Here is a 13,282-nt window from a genome sequence, read left to right as displayed (position 1 = left end):
AATTGACATAATGCAAGCCCAATACAGAGAGTTTTGATGTATGAAACGAACCAAAGGTAAACTCTGCAATTGTATTCCTAAAGCTAAAGCTAACGAAGAGGTATAAGCATTCAGTAGCATAATCGTTATTACTAAAACTGCCTGACTAAACGCATACGTTCGTCTAAAACCGATAATCGCTTGCAAATGAAAATCGTGTTAAAAGTTTAACGAGAGGTCGGAGGGAGAGGGTGGAGCAGTAATCCCTGGTACTGACAAGAAAACGACACGTTCGGCTTCAGTATCCACCACTGTTGATTTGTCGCTTCGATAGTTTTGCGATGCCAGTTCTCCCTTCTCCTTTCCCAACCGCTTTTTCGTAAATGGAGTCGAAGACCGTCAGAGCAAGGACGCCAAGGCCACAGTGCTCACAATGGCCGTCCGTACAGAATAAAGAGGCAACAATAGACATAGACATGGGTTATTGACAAAAGGAAATTTGAATGACAGACAGCTCAGAAATGAGAACAAAGGTGGTTTGTAATAGAGGTACGAAATGGGCGCTGGGTAATGGAAAGGAGAATCAAGGCTAGAAGAAGAAATAGGCAATCAAGAAACTGAGCAGACACAGGCTTGCCACGATCTTTACCGGCACGCCGGCTTCGATGGACTGGGCCTGCTGGACAAAGCCCGCCGGGGGCTTCTCGCTATCACCTCCAATCTTCCTCTGTCTCAGTCCTTGATCTGCAATCTTATCTTTCAAGCGTTGAATCTGAGCATTGGCTTCTGACAGTCGGGCTTCCCATTCGGTATTCGATTTCCCGTTGCTTGGTGTCGGAGATTTCGCCGAGGATTTGCTGTCACTCACTTGTGGGGTGGAAAATTCGCGCTGAGCATGCTCGTTGAAATTTGGGGGTGGGATGGGTGATGACTCTTCAGGGCTTTTACCAAGACCAGCGGCGGGCGTCTCGAAGTCTCCCTTCGGAGAAGAATAGGCGGGGAGTTCATCTTCAAGGGCGTTCTATAGGCATCAAGGTAAGTCTAAGAACTGAACAAGGGGCTTCCTCTAATCGGAACGATTCATGACTTACAGTGCCATTGGCGTTCTCGTGACTTTCGGGTTCGGGGGCGTCGGGGGCCAGCCAAAGCACTCGGATCTTGCGCTCCTGGATAGCCGACTTGGTGGCCTTCTCGAACTATAACCTAGTTAGTTTAAAGATAACATCAAAATTGGGGGCACGTACAATGGATCCGACGTTGGCAAACTCCATGTCTTTTGTGACCGCTACGGTCTGGACGAGGAACTTATCCTTACACTTTGCGTCGTCGGCCGGTTCGTCCTTCATGGCCTGCAATAGCACTATTCACAATGTCAACAACTTTGCCAAACCAGCCCGGTTTAGTCCGCAGCTCATACCCTGAACTTCAACATGCTTTCCCGGTTCTATCCTCCCAGAGTTCGGTCGAACACAGTAACTAAGTTCGGTTTAGTTGGACTCGGTTATTGGCGAGTAGGAACGAGCACATACTGTTTTGGGGCAGTCGTTTTGACCTATTACGAGAGATAAAAGGTCAGATTATGAATGATAGTCTGCAGAACAGGAAAGCGCATACCTTGAAGACAACAGCGTCTGAGTTGTTGTTGGTAAGGTGTAAGATTTGGCATACTTCACGGTTGAAGGGGCCTAGTCACAGGGTCAGTTTGACGACTATATTCCTCTGGTATGTCTATCTCGAGGACTTACGTTTGAAACCGAGCTCTGGGGGGTCGAGGAGGATAGACATGGTGGGTGTAGGAGGTTAGGTAGTCGCTGGATAAATGACGGCACAGAAATTGGTTGTTCCACAGGGTACAGTGGCCCGAGGAAGATGGTTCGTTTGGGACGAGAGAGCAGGTATTAGTGAGGTCGTCGGGATGGAAGGTGCGTGATGGCGGAGATGAGGGGCTCAGGGCAGCGGATAGACCTAACAACGGCGATAGGGATTGAGAGACAGACAGATACGTATCAGTTGCGATTCGAAGCCGAAATTCAGGCGCAACCAAATTCATTGCCGGGGGAAGAGCGTCGCGGATCCTGGTTGGGCCGGGGTGCTGACTCAGCCAGTCTCCGTCAGTGAAGTCATCTCTGCTCCCATGCTCGTGATCTTCTGTATACCTATACCTATCTCTATCATTCTACTTATCGCCTGCAATGCCTGTACTTCTTCTGCCATAGAATAATGGTGGCACTATCTCCTTCTTACACCCTCAGGCCGTCAGATGGTAGCACTGATTGACATCCTCCGGACCTGACAAAAGCAGATCCAACTAAAATGGTTCCGTCTCTGTTCCTGAACATGTGATTCGGCCTGCCCGGATTTTCAGTCAACTCCGTCAATGTTCATTTAACCACATTCTTGGCTCTCCGACCCTCAAAGACCTTCAGGCTTGAGTATGGTAGTGGCTGTTTGTTCTTCGGGTGCCCGGAGATGCACTGTGCAGAGTGACTGTAGCTCATATGGCGCAGCAAACATACCCCTTTCAACTGCCGGCGCTTCAAACAACTGCTCACATACTGGGTTCCGAGCCCAGCGTTTCTCATTTCTCCCAGACTCTAGATGCAATATAACGCTAGCTCGAAATCAATAGACACCTACTGCGTAGACTAAAATCATGTTGAGTGCCTATATATGGCACCAATATTTGTACAGTACGTACCTACCAAACATCTCTGCCTCCGTCGGAGCTAAGCGCAAGTGCAGAGCTTGTGGTACTAGTAGCCTCAATCTGGAGCGGACTCTGTAGACTGACTGGTATTCTATCTAAGTAAGCATTCAGAGCAGTAATATGTGATTTATTGTCCTTGTTTGGTAGTCAGCTTCCAGATCTTACAAAGTCCTTCGTAGATTTAATAGAGTGGGTCATCCCGCAGTGGCTCTCGATTCTCCGCCGACAGCCAGCTCCAGCCTGCGATTCTACGTCACCCTACACATTACACCTGGCACCATCTACCTACTAGGTAACCTACCTACTTCCTCCTTGTGGTGATCCTACAAACCCAGCAACAATAACCTCACCTCACTGAATCACGCCACTTTCAGAAAGCTCTCTCTTCAAACCATCTCACTCCACCCTAAAGCATCCCCGAACATTTCAGTTACCCCGCTCTCCAACTTTCTGAGTTCGTTAGACCGATACATTTATTTCAGCCTTATCAAACTACCATCTAGTTCAAGTCTTCAAGATGACTACTTCAGATCTAGATCAGCTCATTGATATGGGTTTTGATAGGGAGCGTGCCGAGCTTGCTGTGAAGAGGAGTGGCGGGTGTGCGTGTACTCTTGACCTTGTTACTTGCTGCTCACTAACATCTGCTGTAACCGACGCACAGTACAAGGAGCCCTCGAATGGCTCGAACAGAATCAAGACAAGTCTCTCGACGAAATAAAGTCAGCAGTGCCTGCCGAGGAGGAAGAGGAGGGCCCAGCTCTCCAACCCGGTGAGGAAGCTCGCAGTTTGGTCTGCAACGAGTGTGGCAAGAAGTTCCGAAGTCATGCACAAGCCGAATTCCACGCTTCTAAGACAGAGCACGTTGATTTCGCTGAGTCGACCGAAGAGCTCGCTCCGCTAACAGAGGAGGAGAAGAAGGCTCGACTTCAAGAGCTCAGGGAGAAATTGGCCGCTAAGCGCGCGGGTCTATCCGAGCAGGACAAGCTTGACAAGAAGCGGAATGAGGTATGCAAAGGCTGGCTGTCCTCTTCCTTTTCCCCAAATATACTGATTTGTGGACTTCACATCAGGAAATTCGAAGGAAAGCCACCAAGGAGTCCCAGGATGCTAAGGAGGAGCTTCAGAGGAAGCAGATGCTGAAGGAAGCAGCTTTGAAGAAGAAGGATAAACAGGACGAGATTGACGCTAAACGCCGGGTGAAAGCCAGGATTGAGGCAGACAAGGAGGAGCGACGTCTGAGAGCCGAGCGCGAAAAAGCTGAGCGTGCCGGTCTTGCCCCTCCTGTGCAGGCCGATCCTGTGCCAGCAACAACCGCCTCTGCCCCTGTCGCATCAAAACCTGCTTCAGCCTACACAGAAGCTCGCCTCCGATTCCAAACGCCGAAGGGAAACATCATGAAGACACTGCCAGTCGAGACAACGCTATTCGAGGTTGCTGAAGCCTTGAAATCAGAAGATGGGGTTGCGGTCCAAAGCTTTCGCCAGAACTTCCCTAGGAAGGTGTTCAATTCTGAATTCTTCGGCGAGTCGCTTAAGGACCTTGGGCTCATACCTAGCGCGAGCCTAGTCGTAGAGTGATTTTAGGCGCATCTTACAGCCTATCAGGTTCTGGAAAGATAATTTTACATTAAAAGACTAGTTAACACCTAGCTAACCCATGTTGAGGATCATACCATACGACAACGAATGCATGGCCAAGCAATGACCGAGATGGCTCTTCCACCGTAGCCGTTATTCTTCAACAATACAGGGATAGGCCCCACAATTTTACTCCGAAATAATAAAAAAAATCATAGAAGTAGGGCTTTTTACAGTAGTTTAGGTTGCAATAACGGTGTTATGTTATATCACGTGAAAGCGTGGCAGCCACGCATCCCGACGCGTCTCCAGCTAGGGCCTATGCTGTGCCTTCAGCTACGTACACAGGACGACCTCAGCTTCCCATGATCCCTGCCATAGATCAAACTATCTCTAATATCTATTATGCCAGCGTGAGTCTTTTTTATCTCTTCGATCTTTACATCTTGGTATTCTAGCTATGCTAACGCGTCCCGCGTCTCAAGCGTCGGCGACCAGCATCGCGGCGGCCCCGCGGCCATCACGATGCCCAACGCAATCGGTGTTATCTCCCACAATCCATTCGAAGAAACCCCCTCACGCTCGAATCAATATACTCCCGATGAAGCTGCCGCTCTCCAAGCACGCCTCGAAAAAAAGTTGGGGCCGGAGTATATCTCCTCGCGGCCTGGTGCGGCGGGACAGAAAGTGCATTACCTCGCTGCGGACAAGTGTATCAATCTCGCGAATGAGGTGTTTGGTTTCAATGGGTGGTCGAGTTCGATACAAACTATCCAGATTGATTTCGTACGTTGTTTCCAGGGATAACATGGCGCCCGTACTGCATGCGTCGCAGGCATGCACAATGCGTGGCTAATGAATTGGTCTACTGTTTATAGGTTGACGAGTCTCCCAATACAGGGAAGATTAGTCTAGGTTTGTCCGTGATAGTTAGAGTGACGTTGAAGGACGGAGCTTACCATGAGGTATATGAAGATTTCCCGAAGACATGAACCCGGGACGACGATGCTAATACTCCGTGCCATACTAGGACGTCGGTTACGGACATATCGAGAACTGCAAGGGAAAAGCTGCAGCTTTCGAAAAAGCTAAGAAAGAAGCAACAACTGATGCTCTAAAACGTGCGTTGCGGAATTTCGGGAATGTGCTGGGCAACTGCATATACGATAAGGACTACGTTTCCAAAGTTATCAAAGTCAAGACAGTTCCCGTACGTGACCGCAAGCCTGCTCGAACTCCTACTCTAATTGACGGACTTTGCAGTCGAAATTGGACGTTGACGAACTTCATCGCCATCCCGACTTTGCGCCCATTAAAAGGGAGCCTTTACGGCCGAAACCACCTCCAGAGGATGATGACCTGCCTCCCCGTCCATCAATACCCGGAAGACATACCGCATCAACTGACACTGTCCCTGATCTGGATGCAGAATTTGGAAGTATGTCGCTAAGTTTAATTATTCGTTTTGTTTCACCTAGCTGATAGCTTCAGGCGACGTATTCGATGAGGCAGACTTTAATGTGGGCGAAGGCGAGAATCCAGATGAAATAGCGGTGGATTCTGAGAACCAGAAAAAGCACCAGCCACCAACGCCGATTGGGAGACCCAATGGTCCCCAAAACCATCCACCACTGCCGAACCCTCACATCACCCCCTCCAAACCAGAGAGACCGATGAGCCACGCGCCGGTAGGAAGACAAATGCCCAATCCGGCTGTGAACGATAGGCCGTACCCACCAGGAGGTCATAATCACTACGCGAACCAGAGGAGCTCTGTTCCACCTCAAGACGGACAGGGAGGATTCCAGAATGGACGGACAATACCGCCTTTACAGCAACGAACAGGGCCTAACGCGGCAGCATCAAGTGCCAGGGCACAAATATCCATTAAACAGGAATCTGGAGCGAACTCTCACAAAGCTCATGCACCCAGCATGGCTCCTCCAGGTACCCCAGGGCCAGAGGGCCCTCCTGTTGTTGGATTCTTCTCTGCTCGCGGTGTCGACATGCTAAGAGACAACCCTCAGAATGCCGCTTCTGCCGCTCCTGCCTTTGACCCTCATGCTGAAAGCCCTTCAATCCGTAAAACGGCAGGCGTTGACCATACCAAGAGCGTCCCAATATCAAAACCAATGCTCACAGGTGGAGCTTCACCTGCCGCGAACCAGGCCCGTGACTTTATTAATCCGGCCACAAACATGCAGCGAAAAATCGGTGCTCCCGGAGGCAGCGGTGTTGGCAGTCCCATGAACAGAGGCCAAACAACTTCCTCTTACCGTGCCCTAACGCGGCCAAATATCGACCCCAGCAGAGTCGCACCTAACAACCCCACCGCAAATAGGTCTGGTGTAGGAGCACCAAATTTGAATGGGAAACGGCCACCTCTAGGTGACGTGACAAATGCATCCATGCCTGGTGGCAGCGGGCCTGCCCCTTTGCCTGGCGCTAATGACCTAAAAAGACCAAAATTCGACGAGACGCAACCTCCACAGCAACCTTACCAACAACCTCACCAACGCTAGACAGTCTAACGCGTTTTATACCCTGTCCGCATGACCCTCTCCTTCAGTCTAAATTGGTCATTTTTATCCTTCATCACTATCAGTGCCTTCTCTTTCCGACAGCATCTATTTTTTGCGTTCATGGAGTATTGGGGAGTGTTGAGTATTAGGGAGTTAATCGGCGACACCGGCGTCAAGGCACATAGGGAATTAAATGGGATGACTGAACTCACTTTACTTGCTCTTTTTCTTCATGTTGCTATCCATGCTTTGGACTGGCTAGATATTTTTGATTTTCCTCGATGATCATTGATCTTGCTTCATTTCAGATCTGATTCGTTCTCCGGTCACCGTATCGTGGCTTTTGCTCGAGAATAGATTAGCCTAAAAGAAGAGAACTACATTGTAATGCATCCTCTTGCCTTACTAGCCTTTTTTTAGATAGCAATTGATTCAAAGAGTTGGTAGAGCCGTAGGTGGTTACAATATTTTGTGTTGATGCACAAATTGCCCGTTCATAGTAAAGCTGGCAGCTCACACTACTGTAACCCATACTCCGGCTTCTCAAGGGCATCAACTTTTCTGCTTTACGTACTCGAAAATCGAGAACCTCCCAGCGCCCAGAAAAGAAGGTACGATCTGGTTCGTTTCTTGATTCGGTAAGTACAAGAGACCACATTCCATCACATGCTCGGGAGATGAGGCTCGTTCTCAGAAGTCCGGACAGAACCAGAAGCTCTGGGATTGCAAGGGATATTAGCAAACGTAAAATAATTGAAGATATAAGAAGAAGAAGAAAGAAGGAAGTTAAAACAAAAGAAAAGTCGATGGTGTAATTAAAGACCCTGACAGGATTGTCGCGAAGCTCACTATCAAAGGCTCTCTATGTGACAAACTAACTCCATCCAATTCCTGTTCCAGTGTCATGATGTACTTTGAGGAATGGAATCTATCAAAGACGGAACGAACAGTGACCTACACCCACCTGAACCCAGGGTAGCGAGACGCCGTTGAACCTTGTCCAATTGGAGTCTTCTTTTCGGGGGTCGAGTTTGAGGCGTTCCTCTGCGCCGCTGGGGCGTAGATGGATTGCATCATGGATGTAGGTGCCGCCTTGCGCGAGACGGAAGGAGCAGCAGGAGTGATGGTCTCCGCCGGCTTGAGGGCAGGGGATGCCGAGTTTGAAACGGCCGTCTGCGTCGCCGGGGCGTAAATGGATTGCATTGTTGAAGTTGTTGTGGGTGTCACCATGCGCGAGACGGAAGGAGCAGCGAGTGAGATGGTCTTCGCCGGTTCGAACAGCGGTGCGTTTGGTGCCAGCGCAGATCGATTGGGCGAGGAGACGCTGGCTATGTCCTTCACCGGGGTATTTGAGCTCCTGGTTTCCAACGCTTCACTTGAAGAAGTGTACTTGAAGGAGGCTTTTTCTTCAAGGGAACGAGCTGTGTTTGGGAACGATTAGTCACAATTGTGGTGAGGGTACACGACACTTACAGAACTGTCTAGCAGGATCAGGGTGATACTCGCGCTCAGGTACCGCATGGCTGATTGGCAGTACTGGAGCAGTGTACGAACCAATGGTTCTATTCGCGCCCTGTTCGAATAAATCACCATCACCACTCTTGCTGGATGGGGCAGACTGTTGAACCATCTCTGATGCTCTAGATCTAGCCCCCGGAAGTAAATGGTCACCGCATATATGAAGACCGCTAGCGCTTGGCGGAAAGGTGGTCTTGATTTCAGGCGAGAGAGTCTGTGATCGCGTATCCACTGGGACATGGATAGTTGTAGAGTCACTCGCATCGTCAATAACTTGCTCTTGCGTGATAATTTCACTTTCTGCAGGCTGGAGACTTGCCGTTGATACAGTAGAGGTTGCATCTGAAAGAGATCGGTATTGGGTAAATGACTTGGGCGTAAACTGAGGTGCGGAGGCGTTCAGCCGTGTTTGTGAAAAGTTACTGGTCTGAGAAAGCGATGATAGAGCTCGCGAACGATTCGGTGTCGCTACAATGACTGTTGGATTGACAGATTCAGGGTCGCTGTGTTCGAGTATTTGAGGAACTGTCTGTTGCTGACTTGATTCCGCGCCTGATAAGGGCCGCTGAAGGAGCTGAAGCCTCGACTCCATTTCCACTTTACATTCAGTCAGTTTCGGGTGTAGTGTATCTGTGATAGATGTGCGCTCAAGAAGATCACAGATCAACCTGATGTCCCGCTCGTACTCCTCGACTTGCTCTCGGTCTAACGAGCCGACAGTAGTCTCACTCTCGCTCTTTTCGCCGGACTTTTTGTCACAAACTTTTAATCAATCCCTCTGTTAGCACTGACTGACAATTTAAAAACGAAGCTAATTGTGGTCAGGTACCTTGCATGAACTCCAGCCCTGTCAGCTCTGCCAGAGCAGGGCTCAGCCCAGGGTCGGCCTCGAGTTCTGTCGGCGTTGGGCTCAAGTCAACAAGTAATTCTTGAGGTTTGGAACAACGCGATGCGGCAGCGGTGTTTTCCCCAGACACAATTTGATCTTTTCGGGTTGCATCCGGCAACACCTCCTCCTTGGCTCGATCGGTTGTATCATCAGAGCATACGAGCGGTCTTGCATCATCACAGACCTTAGTTCCTGAGCCGGAGCTGGACTCAAGGTTAGTTGATACAAACTTGCCAGTAGAAGCTGAAAAGGGAGATCCTCCGCTAGTAGCCTGCCTAGCTGGCTCTTCTCCACTATTGGGCGGCCCTTTTGGAGCGATCTTTGCTGTAGTAGGGATGACAGTCTTTGGGCTCTCGACCGGTAGCTGTCCCGGCAATTGGTTCCTATAAACTTTAGCCATACGCACGATAGTGACATGGAAGCCCAAAGAACCCACGTAGGAGTCGCGGCATGCAAGTGAGCCATGAAGGCTTCTGGTGAGCTGATCTGAAAGGTAGAGGAGACGCTATAGCGATAGACGTCAGAATGGATGAGATCGAATGAAATCTAACTTACACTGGTCGCCTAGTTTTAAGGACTGGAGCATTATGCGCACCTTATCAATTCTGCTGTTAGTCTTTTTACAGTAAGTGTCTCGGAGGTTAGACCCTTACTGCTCGCGGGTCGAGCCCGTGGTTTAGGGAGGCTCAGGTCTTGTTTTCCAGCGCGGCTTGGGCGAGCCACTGGACGCGCTACAGTACGGGACTGATCGGTAACTGATCCGGGTCGAGTAATTCTCCTGTTGACTGTCAGACAATAACCTATGATGGTATAGCGGGCACAATACTCAGCCAGTGGTCGGTTCGGCTCACGGAAGCGTCCCGACACAGACCTTGTGGCAAGAGCTTGATTGACTTGTTCGTGGCCTATAGTATTGTCAGTCCTTTCTTTTAGTCTTCAAGATGTATGCTCTCACTCTGGTTATATCTGGCGTTAAGGGAGAGGCGATGTGTTTGTCCATCCAACATAGGATCTAGCTGCTCATCGCCTGTATCCCCGATGGCCCTGTGAACCGCTTTTCCAAAAGTCAGCATCCGCATCGGATGAGGTGCTGGGATGCTCACTGGCCCAGCCTTCAAGACGAGCCCTGTTTGCTTCAGCCGTGCGCTGCTGGAATGATCCCGGCACGTTTGATCTTCTCTGAGTCTCAATGATGTCCAAGCGTGTGCTCCTGAAATTCCTATCGGCGGTAGAAATGTATTCTCGTCTGGCAGTTCCCAGATCGTTCTGTGGTAATTGAAGCCTCTGTTAGCAAGTCAAGGCCGCAGTCATTGTGTTACATGGTGGAAAGAAGGGCTAGCTTACCATCTGCAGCAGATTCAGACGTTCAATGGTGGGGTCGGCCATATCGCTCGCAGGATGTGCTGGAGCTGAGTGCAATCAAAGGACTAGGTATGGGTGTCGCTCGCAGGGGTGTGTTGAGGGATATGTTGCTCTTAACGGATGGTACAGAGAGGATGAGGTGTCAAGGGGCAGCGGTAGTGTTGACTTTGTGTGGGTGTTTGAAAAGGCAGAGTGATCAGTGGTCGGGTGGTGATTTCAGGTTGTTTCTTCAAGGTTTTATGTGAGAGCAACCTATCACTAGAACTAAGAGTGAGCTTATTAAGTTATCAGGTGTGGGAGAGGGGTTGAAGCAATGAGAGGTTGAAGAGAGGTAGACAATTTCAGGGGTGGAAAGGATGAAGAGTTAAAGGAGAGTCCAAGAAAAGGAAGGATTTCTAGATGAGGTCAATGAGCGTTGTTGACACAGCTGCACCTGAGAGCATACGCAACAAGAATCAAAATTCACTTGTCCGCCAAACGAACAGATCAATGCACAGTCTTCAGACCAATGGCCGTCTCTTCTGGTCGGGACAGATTCTTCAATATGGATGCATGTCTCACAATTCGGATAGCTTGGAAGAATAAAAAGGAGTTTTAAGAGTGTGACTTCTGGAATAAGGATTAAGTAGGCAACCTGAGTCAGTTAATGGCGCATATACAAGTACAAATGGAGCACGACAGATTAGCGGTCATCTATTGACGGTATTTATACATGCGAAAGGCTGCCTAAGGCATATATAACCAAAGAGTCTAAGTACTGCAGGTTGCTGTGCCACCTTCATCTAAAATATGCCATGCGTTAGCTGAGGGCTGTTAGTGATAGAGTCAAGGTTGGAAGCACATACTTTTTATCATCTTCCCAATTGCCTGTAAGAGACTGACGCCCATGACGGTGGCTCCAAAAACAATGCACGCATAAGCAGGAATCTTTGCTTTCCGGGAGACATTGCTCAACTTGATATAGCATAGCGGTGGGAATATGTAAGCCAAAGAAGCCGCACTTGTAGCCCCAATTAGTTCAAATACGGCCCCTAAATCGCATGTCAACAAGGCCATGGCTACGGATGTTAGCACCAAGGCAGTTGTGAAGATCAAATGCCGATTGATGTTAAAAGGTTCGTCGGGGAAATAATAGGTCGTCATCACTTCTCGGCAAACGAATGCCTCTAGTGGCAACGTGGTAAGCATATTCAAGCCAAAGCATCTCACCATAGAGTTAGTCATTTCCATCGATGTTTTGTTGCGGGAAGGATGCCTCACAAACGTGCTATATTTATCAAGATATTGTCGGATGGAAAATTGTTAAGCACATTGCCTTGTGTCTCTGAGCCAAAGAAAAGAAAACCAGAGACGCCCATTAGCAGGCACATGATGAGTGAAATTCCCGTCGAGTAGTGAGTAACCTTTGCGAAACGATCCAAAGTCGGCTTTTTCAGCGAGCCGTAAATCAAGAGGCTGTTATGATCTTGGAAATGTTAGATCGTAAGTAACAGAGTGAGCGAGCACTACATACGGCAAACAAATGCTACTTGAGGTTAGTATACATTCCCAGGACAAAGGAAGACGAGCCACGTTGAGCCATACCAAATGATATCACACCAACGGCTTGAAAAAAGCCAGAGTTTACCAGAAGCAGCTCCTTCACCTCGCCGCGTGAGTCTTGTGGGACACGGAATCCTTGAGTGACCACGGCAACCACAATGACCGCCATGCTTACTAAGGCCAATGTGGATGCTTTAGCTAGCTATTCGATCGTCAGCATTGAATCTTGAATGCATATTGGGCCGTACCTTAGCAATGTCACGGTACAGTGACAATGGATATGAAATACCCAAGACAAGCAGCACAATGATGGCCCGTCGATCAGTAAGGAGCCAGAGAAATGCCTTTTCTCGAAGAGACGGAAATAGAGAACTCAATACATGAGGTATGGTATCCCCGACAATTATGCAGAAAGCAATCATACCACCAAATGCAAATGCCCATTGGGCCACAGAAATAGCGATGAGGCCTGACTTTCCAAAACAATGTTGCATCGTTGCTTGAAATGAGTCCGCGCCGCTCAATTTGGAGTTGATCACGATCAGGCGAATGGTCCAATCCACCGTAAATGTGAGAGCAGACAGAAGTATGATTCCCATTACCATACCTGCTTGGCGTAGTGCGTATGGTTGACCTATAATCCCCGCCCCAATAATGCTATTGGCCATGTTCATAAATGCCATCTTCATTCCACTCCTCGGTCGCGCACTTTCGAGATGCTCCTCAGGAAAAAACTCATCAGACGTAGCAAGAGTTATGCTCGGCGCCTCAATGTTCGTCAAGAGAGGAATTCTTTGTGCAGCATGATGCCGCCTTGGTAGGTCCCTATCGGTGCCAGTGTAGTCCTCGTCCAGCCATAGCACCTCTTCGGAGTCACGATGATCTCCGCCTGCCCAGCTCTCATCCTCCGTATCATCCTCAATATCAAATCTCACGCGATGCGGGGTTCGGGGGGTGCGACGTTGTCCATCAGGGAGCGGAGATGTGGTAGCTTGCGGCAGCTCATCGGGGGTTGAGTTAGTTGTGTCGGCTTGGGCATTGTCTGGTTCCTCGTGTGATAAATTAGAGAGTAGTCGCTGAGAACCAAGCTCGGTATGGCCATTAGATTCAATCAAAGAAGATTGTAGCGTCTCATCACCAGGCATTTCTAATTATGAGGCTCTTAGCTGCCATCGAATGGTTG

At 49.2% G+C, this 13,282-nt stretch overlaps 5 protein-coding genes across 5 annotated transcripts; 2 read left to right on the top strand and 3 right to left on the bottom strand.

Annotated features, from left to right (window-relative positions):
• Window positions 1-51: 51 nt before the first annotated feature.
• Window positions 52-2,045, bottom strand: BJY04DRAFT_195695 (putative integral ER membrane protein Scs2). The gene is made up of 7 exons (XM_073712255.1): window positions 1,725-2,045; window positions 1,594-1,664; window positions 1,509-1,531; window positions 1,397-1,455; window positions 1,224-1,339; window positions 1,071-1,175; window positions 52-1,000 (listed from the first exon to the last, which is right to left on the bottom strand). The coding sequence occupies exons 1-7, from the start codon at window positions 1,762-1,764 to the stop codon at window positions 569-571; spliced, it is 846 nt and encodes a 281-aa protein (XP_073568385.1). The 5' UTR covers window positions 1,765-2,045; the 3' UTR covers window positions 52-568.
• A 1,158-nt stretch (window positions 2,046-3,203) lies between these two features.
• BJY04DRAFT_221069 (uncharacterized protein) lies at window positions 3,204-4,266 on the top strand (the record flags this gene model as incomplete). Its single annotated transcript, XM_073717020.1, has 3 exons — window positions 3,204-3,288; window positions 3,351-3,694; window positions 3,760-4,266. The coding sequence occupies 3 exons, from the start codon at window positions 3,204-3,206 to the stop codon at window positions 4,264-4,266; spliced, it is 936 nt and encodes a 311-aa protein (XP_073568384.1).
• A 396-nt stretch (window positions 4,267-4,662) lies between these two features.
• Window positions 4,663-6,967, top strand: BJY04DRAFT_111010 (RAD52 DNA repair protein RADC). The gene is made up of 5 exons (XM_073708143.1): window positions 4,663-5,052; window positions 5,145-5,231; window positions 5,297-5,476; window positions 5,530-5,704; window positions 5,758-6,967. Exons 1-5 carry the CDS (start codon window positions 4,792-4,794, stop codon window positions 6,786-6,788), a joined length of 1,734 nt encoding a protein of 577 aa, XP_073568383.1. The 5' UTR covers window positions 4,663-4,791; the 3' UTR covers window positions 6,789-6,967.
• Window positions 6,968-7,594: 627 nt separating this feature from the next.
• On the bottom strand, window positions 7,595-11,227 carry BJY04DRAFT_111019 (uncharacterized protein). Its single transcript, XM_073708144.1, has 10 exons — window positions 10,540-11,227; window positions 10,299-10,461; window positions 10,151-10,249; window positions 10,022-10,100; window positions 9,849-9,973; window positions 9,751-9,790; window positions 9,632-9,700; window positions 9,136-9,578; window positions 8,262-9,068; window positions 7,595-8,209 (listed from the first exon to the last, which is right to left on the bottom strand). Exons 1-10 carry the CDS (start codon window positions 10,579-10,581, stop codon window positions 7,743-7,745), a joined length of 2,334 nt encoding a protein of 777 aa, XP_073568382.1. The 5' UTR covers window positions 10,582-11,227; the 3' UTR covers window positions 7,595-7,742.
• An 80-nt stretch (window positions 11,228-11,307) lies between these two features.
• Window positions 11,308-13,244, bottom strand: BJY04DRAFT_209239 (putative amino acid transporter; the record flags this gene model as incomplete). The annotated part of the gene is made up of 5 exons (XM_073714093.1): window positions 11,308-11,339; window positions 11,403-11,761; window positions 11,818-12,022; window positions 12,130-12,301; window positions 12,348-13,244. The coding sequence occupies 5 exons, from the start codon at window positions 13,242-13,244 to the stop codon at window positions 11,308-11,310; spliced, it is 1,665 nt and encodes a 554-aa protein (XP_073568381.1).
• Between the last annotated feature and the right edge of the window lie 38 nt (window positions 13,245-13,282).

Source organism: Aspergillus karnatakaensis, assembly GCF_047715665.1.
Source record: "Aspergillus karnatakaensis strain CBS 102800 unplaced genomic scaffold BJY04scaffold_45, whole genome shotgun sequence".
NCBI lineage: Eukaryota > Fungi > Ascomycota > Eurotiomycetes > Eurotiales > Aspergillaceae > Aspergillus > Aspergillus karnatakaensis.
This window is presented reverse-complemented; position numbering and strand designations above follow the sequence as displayed.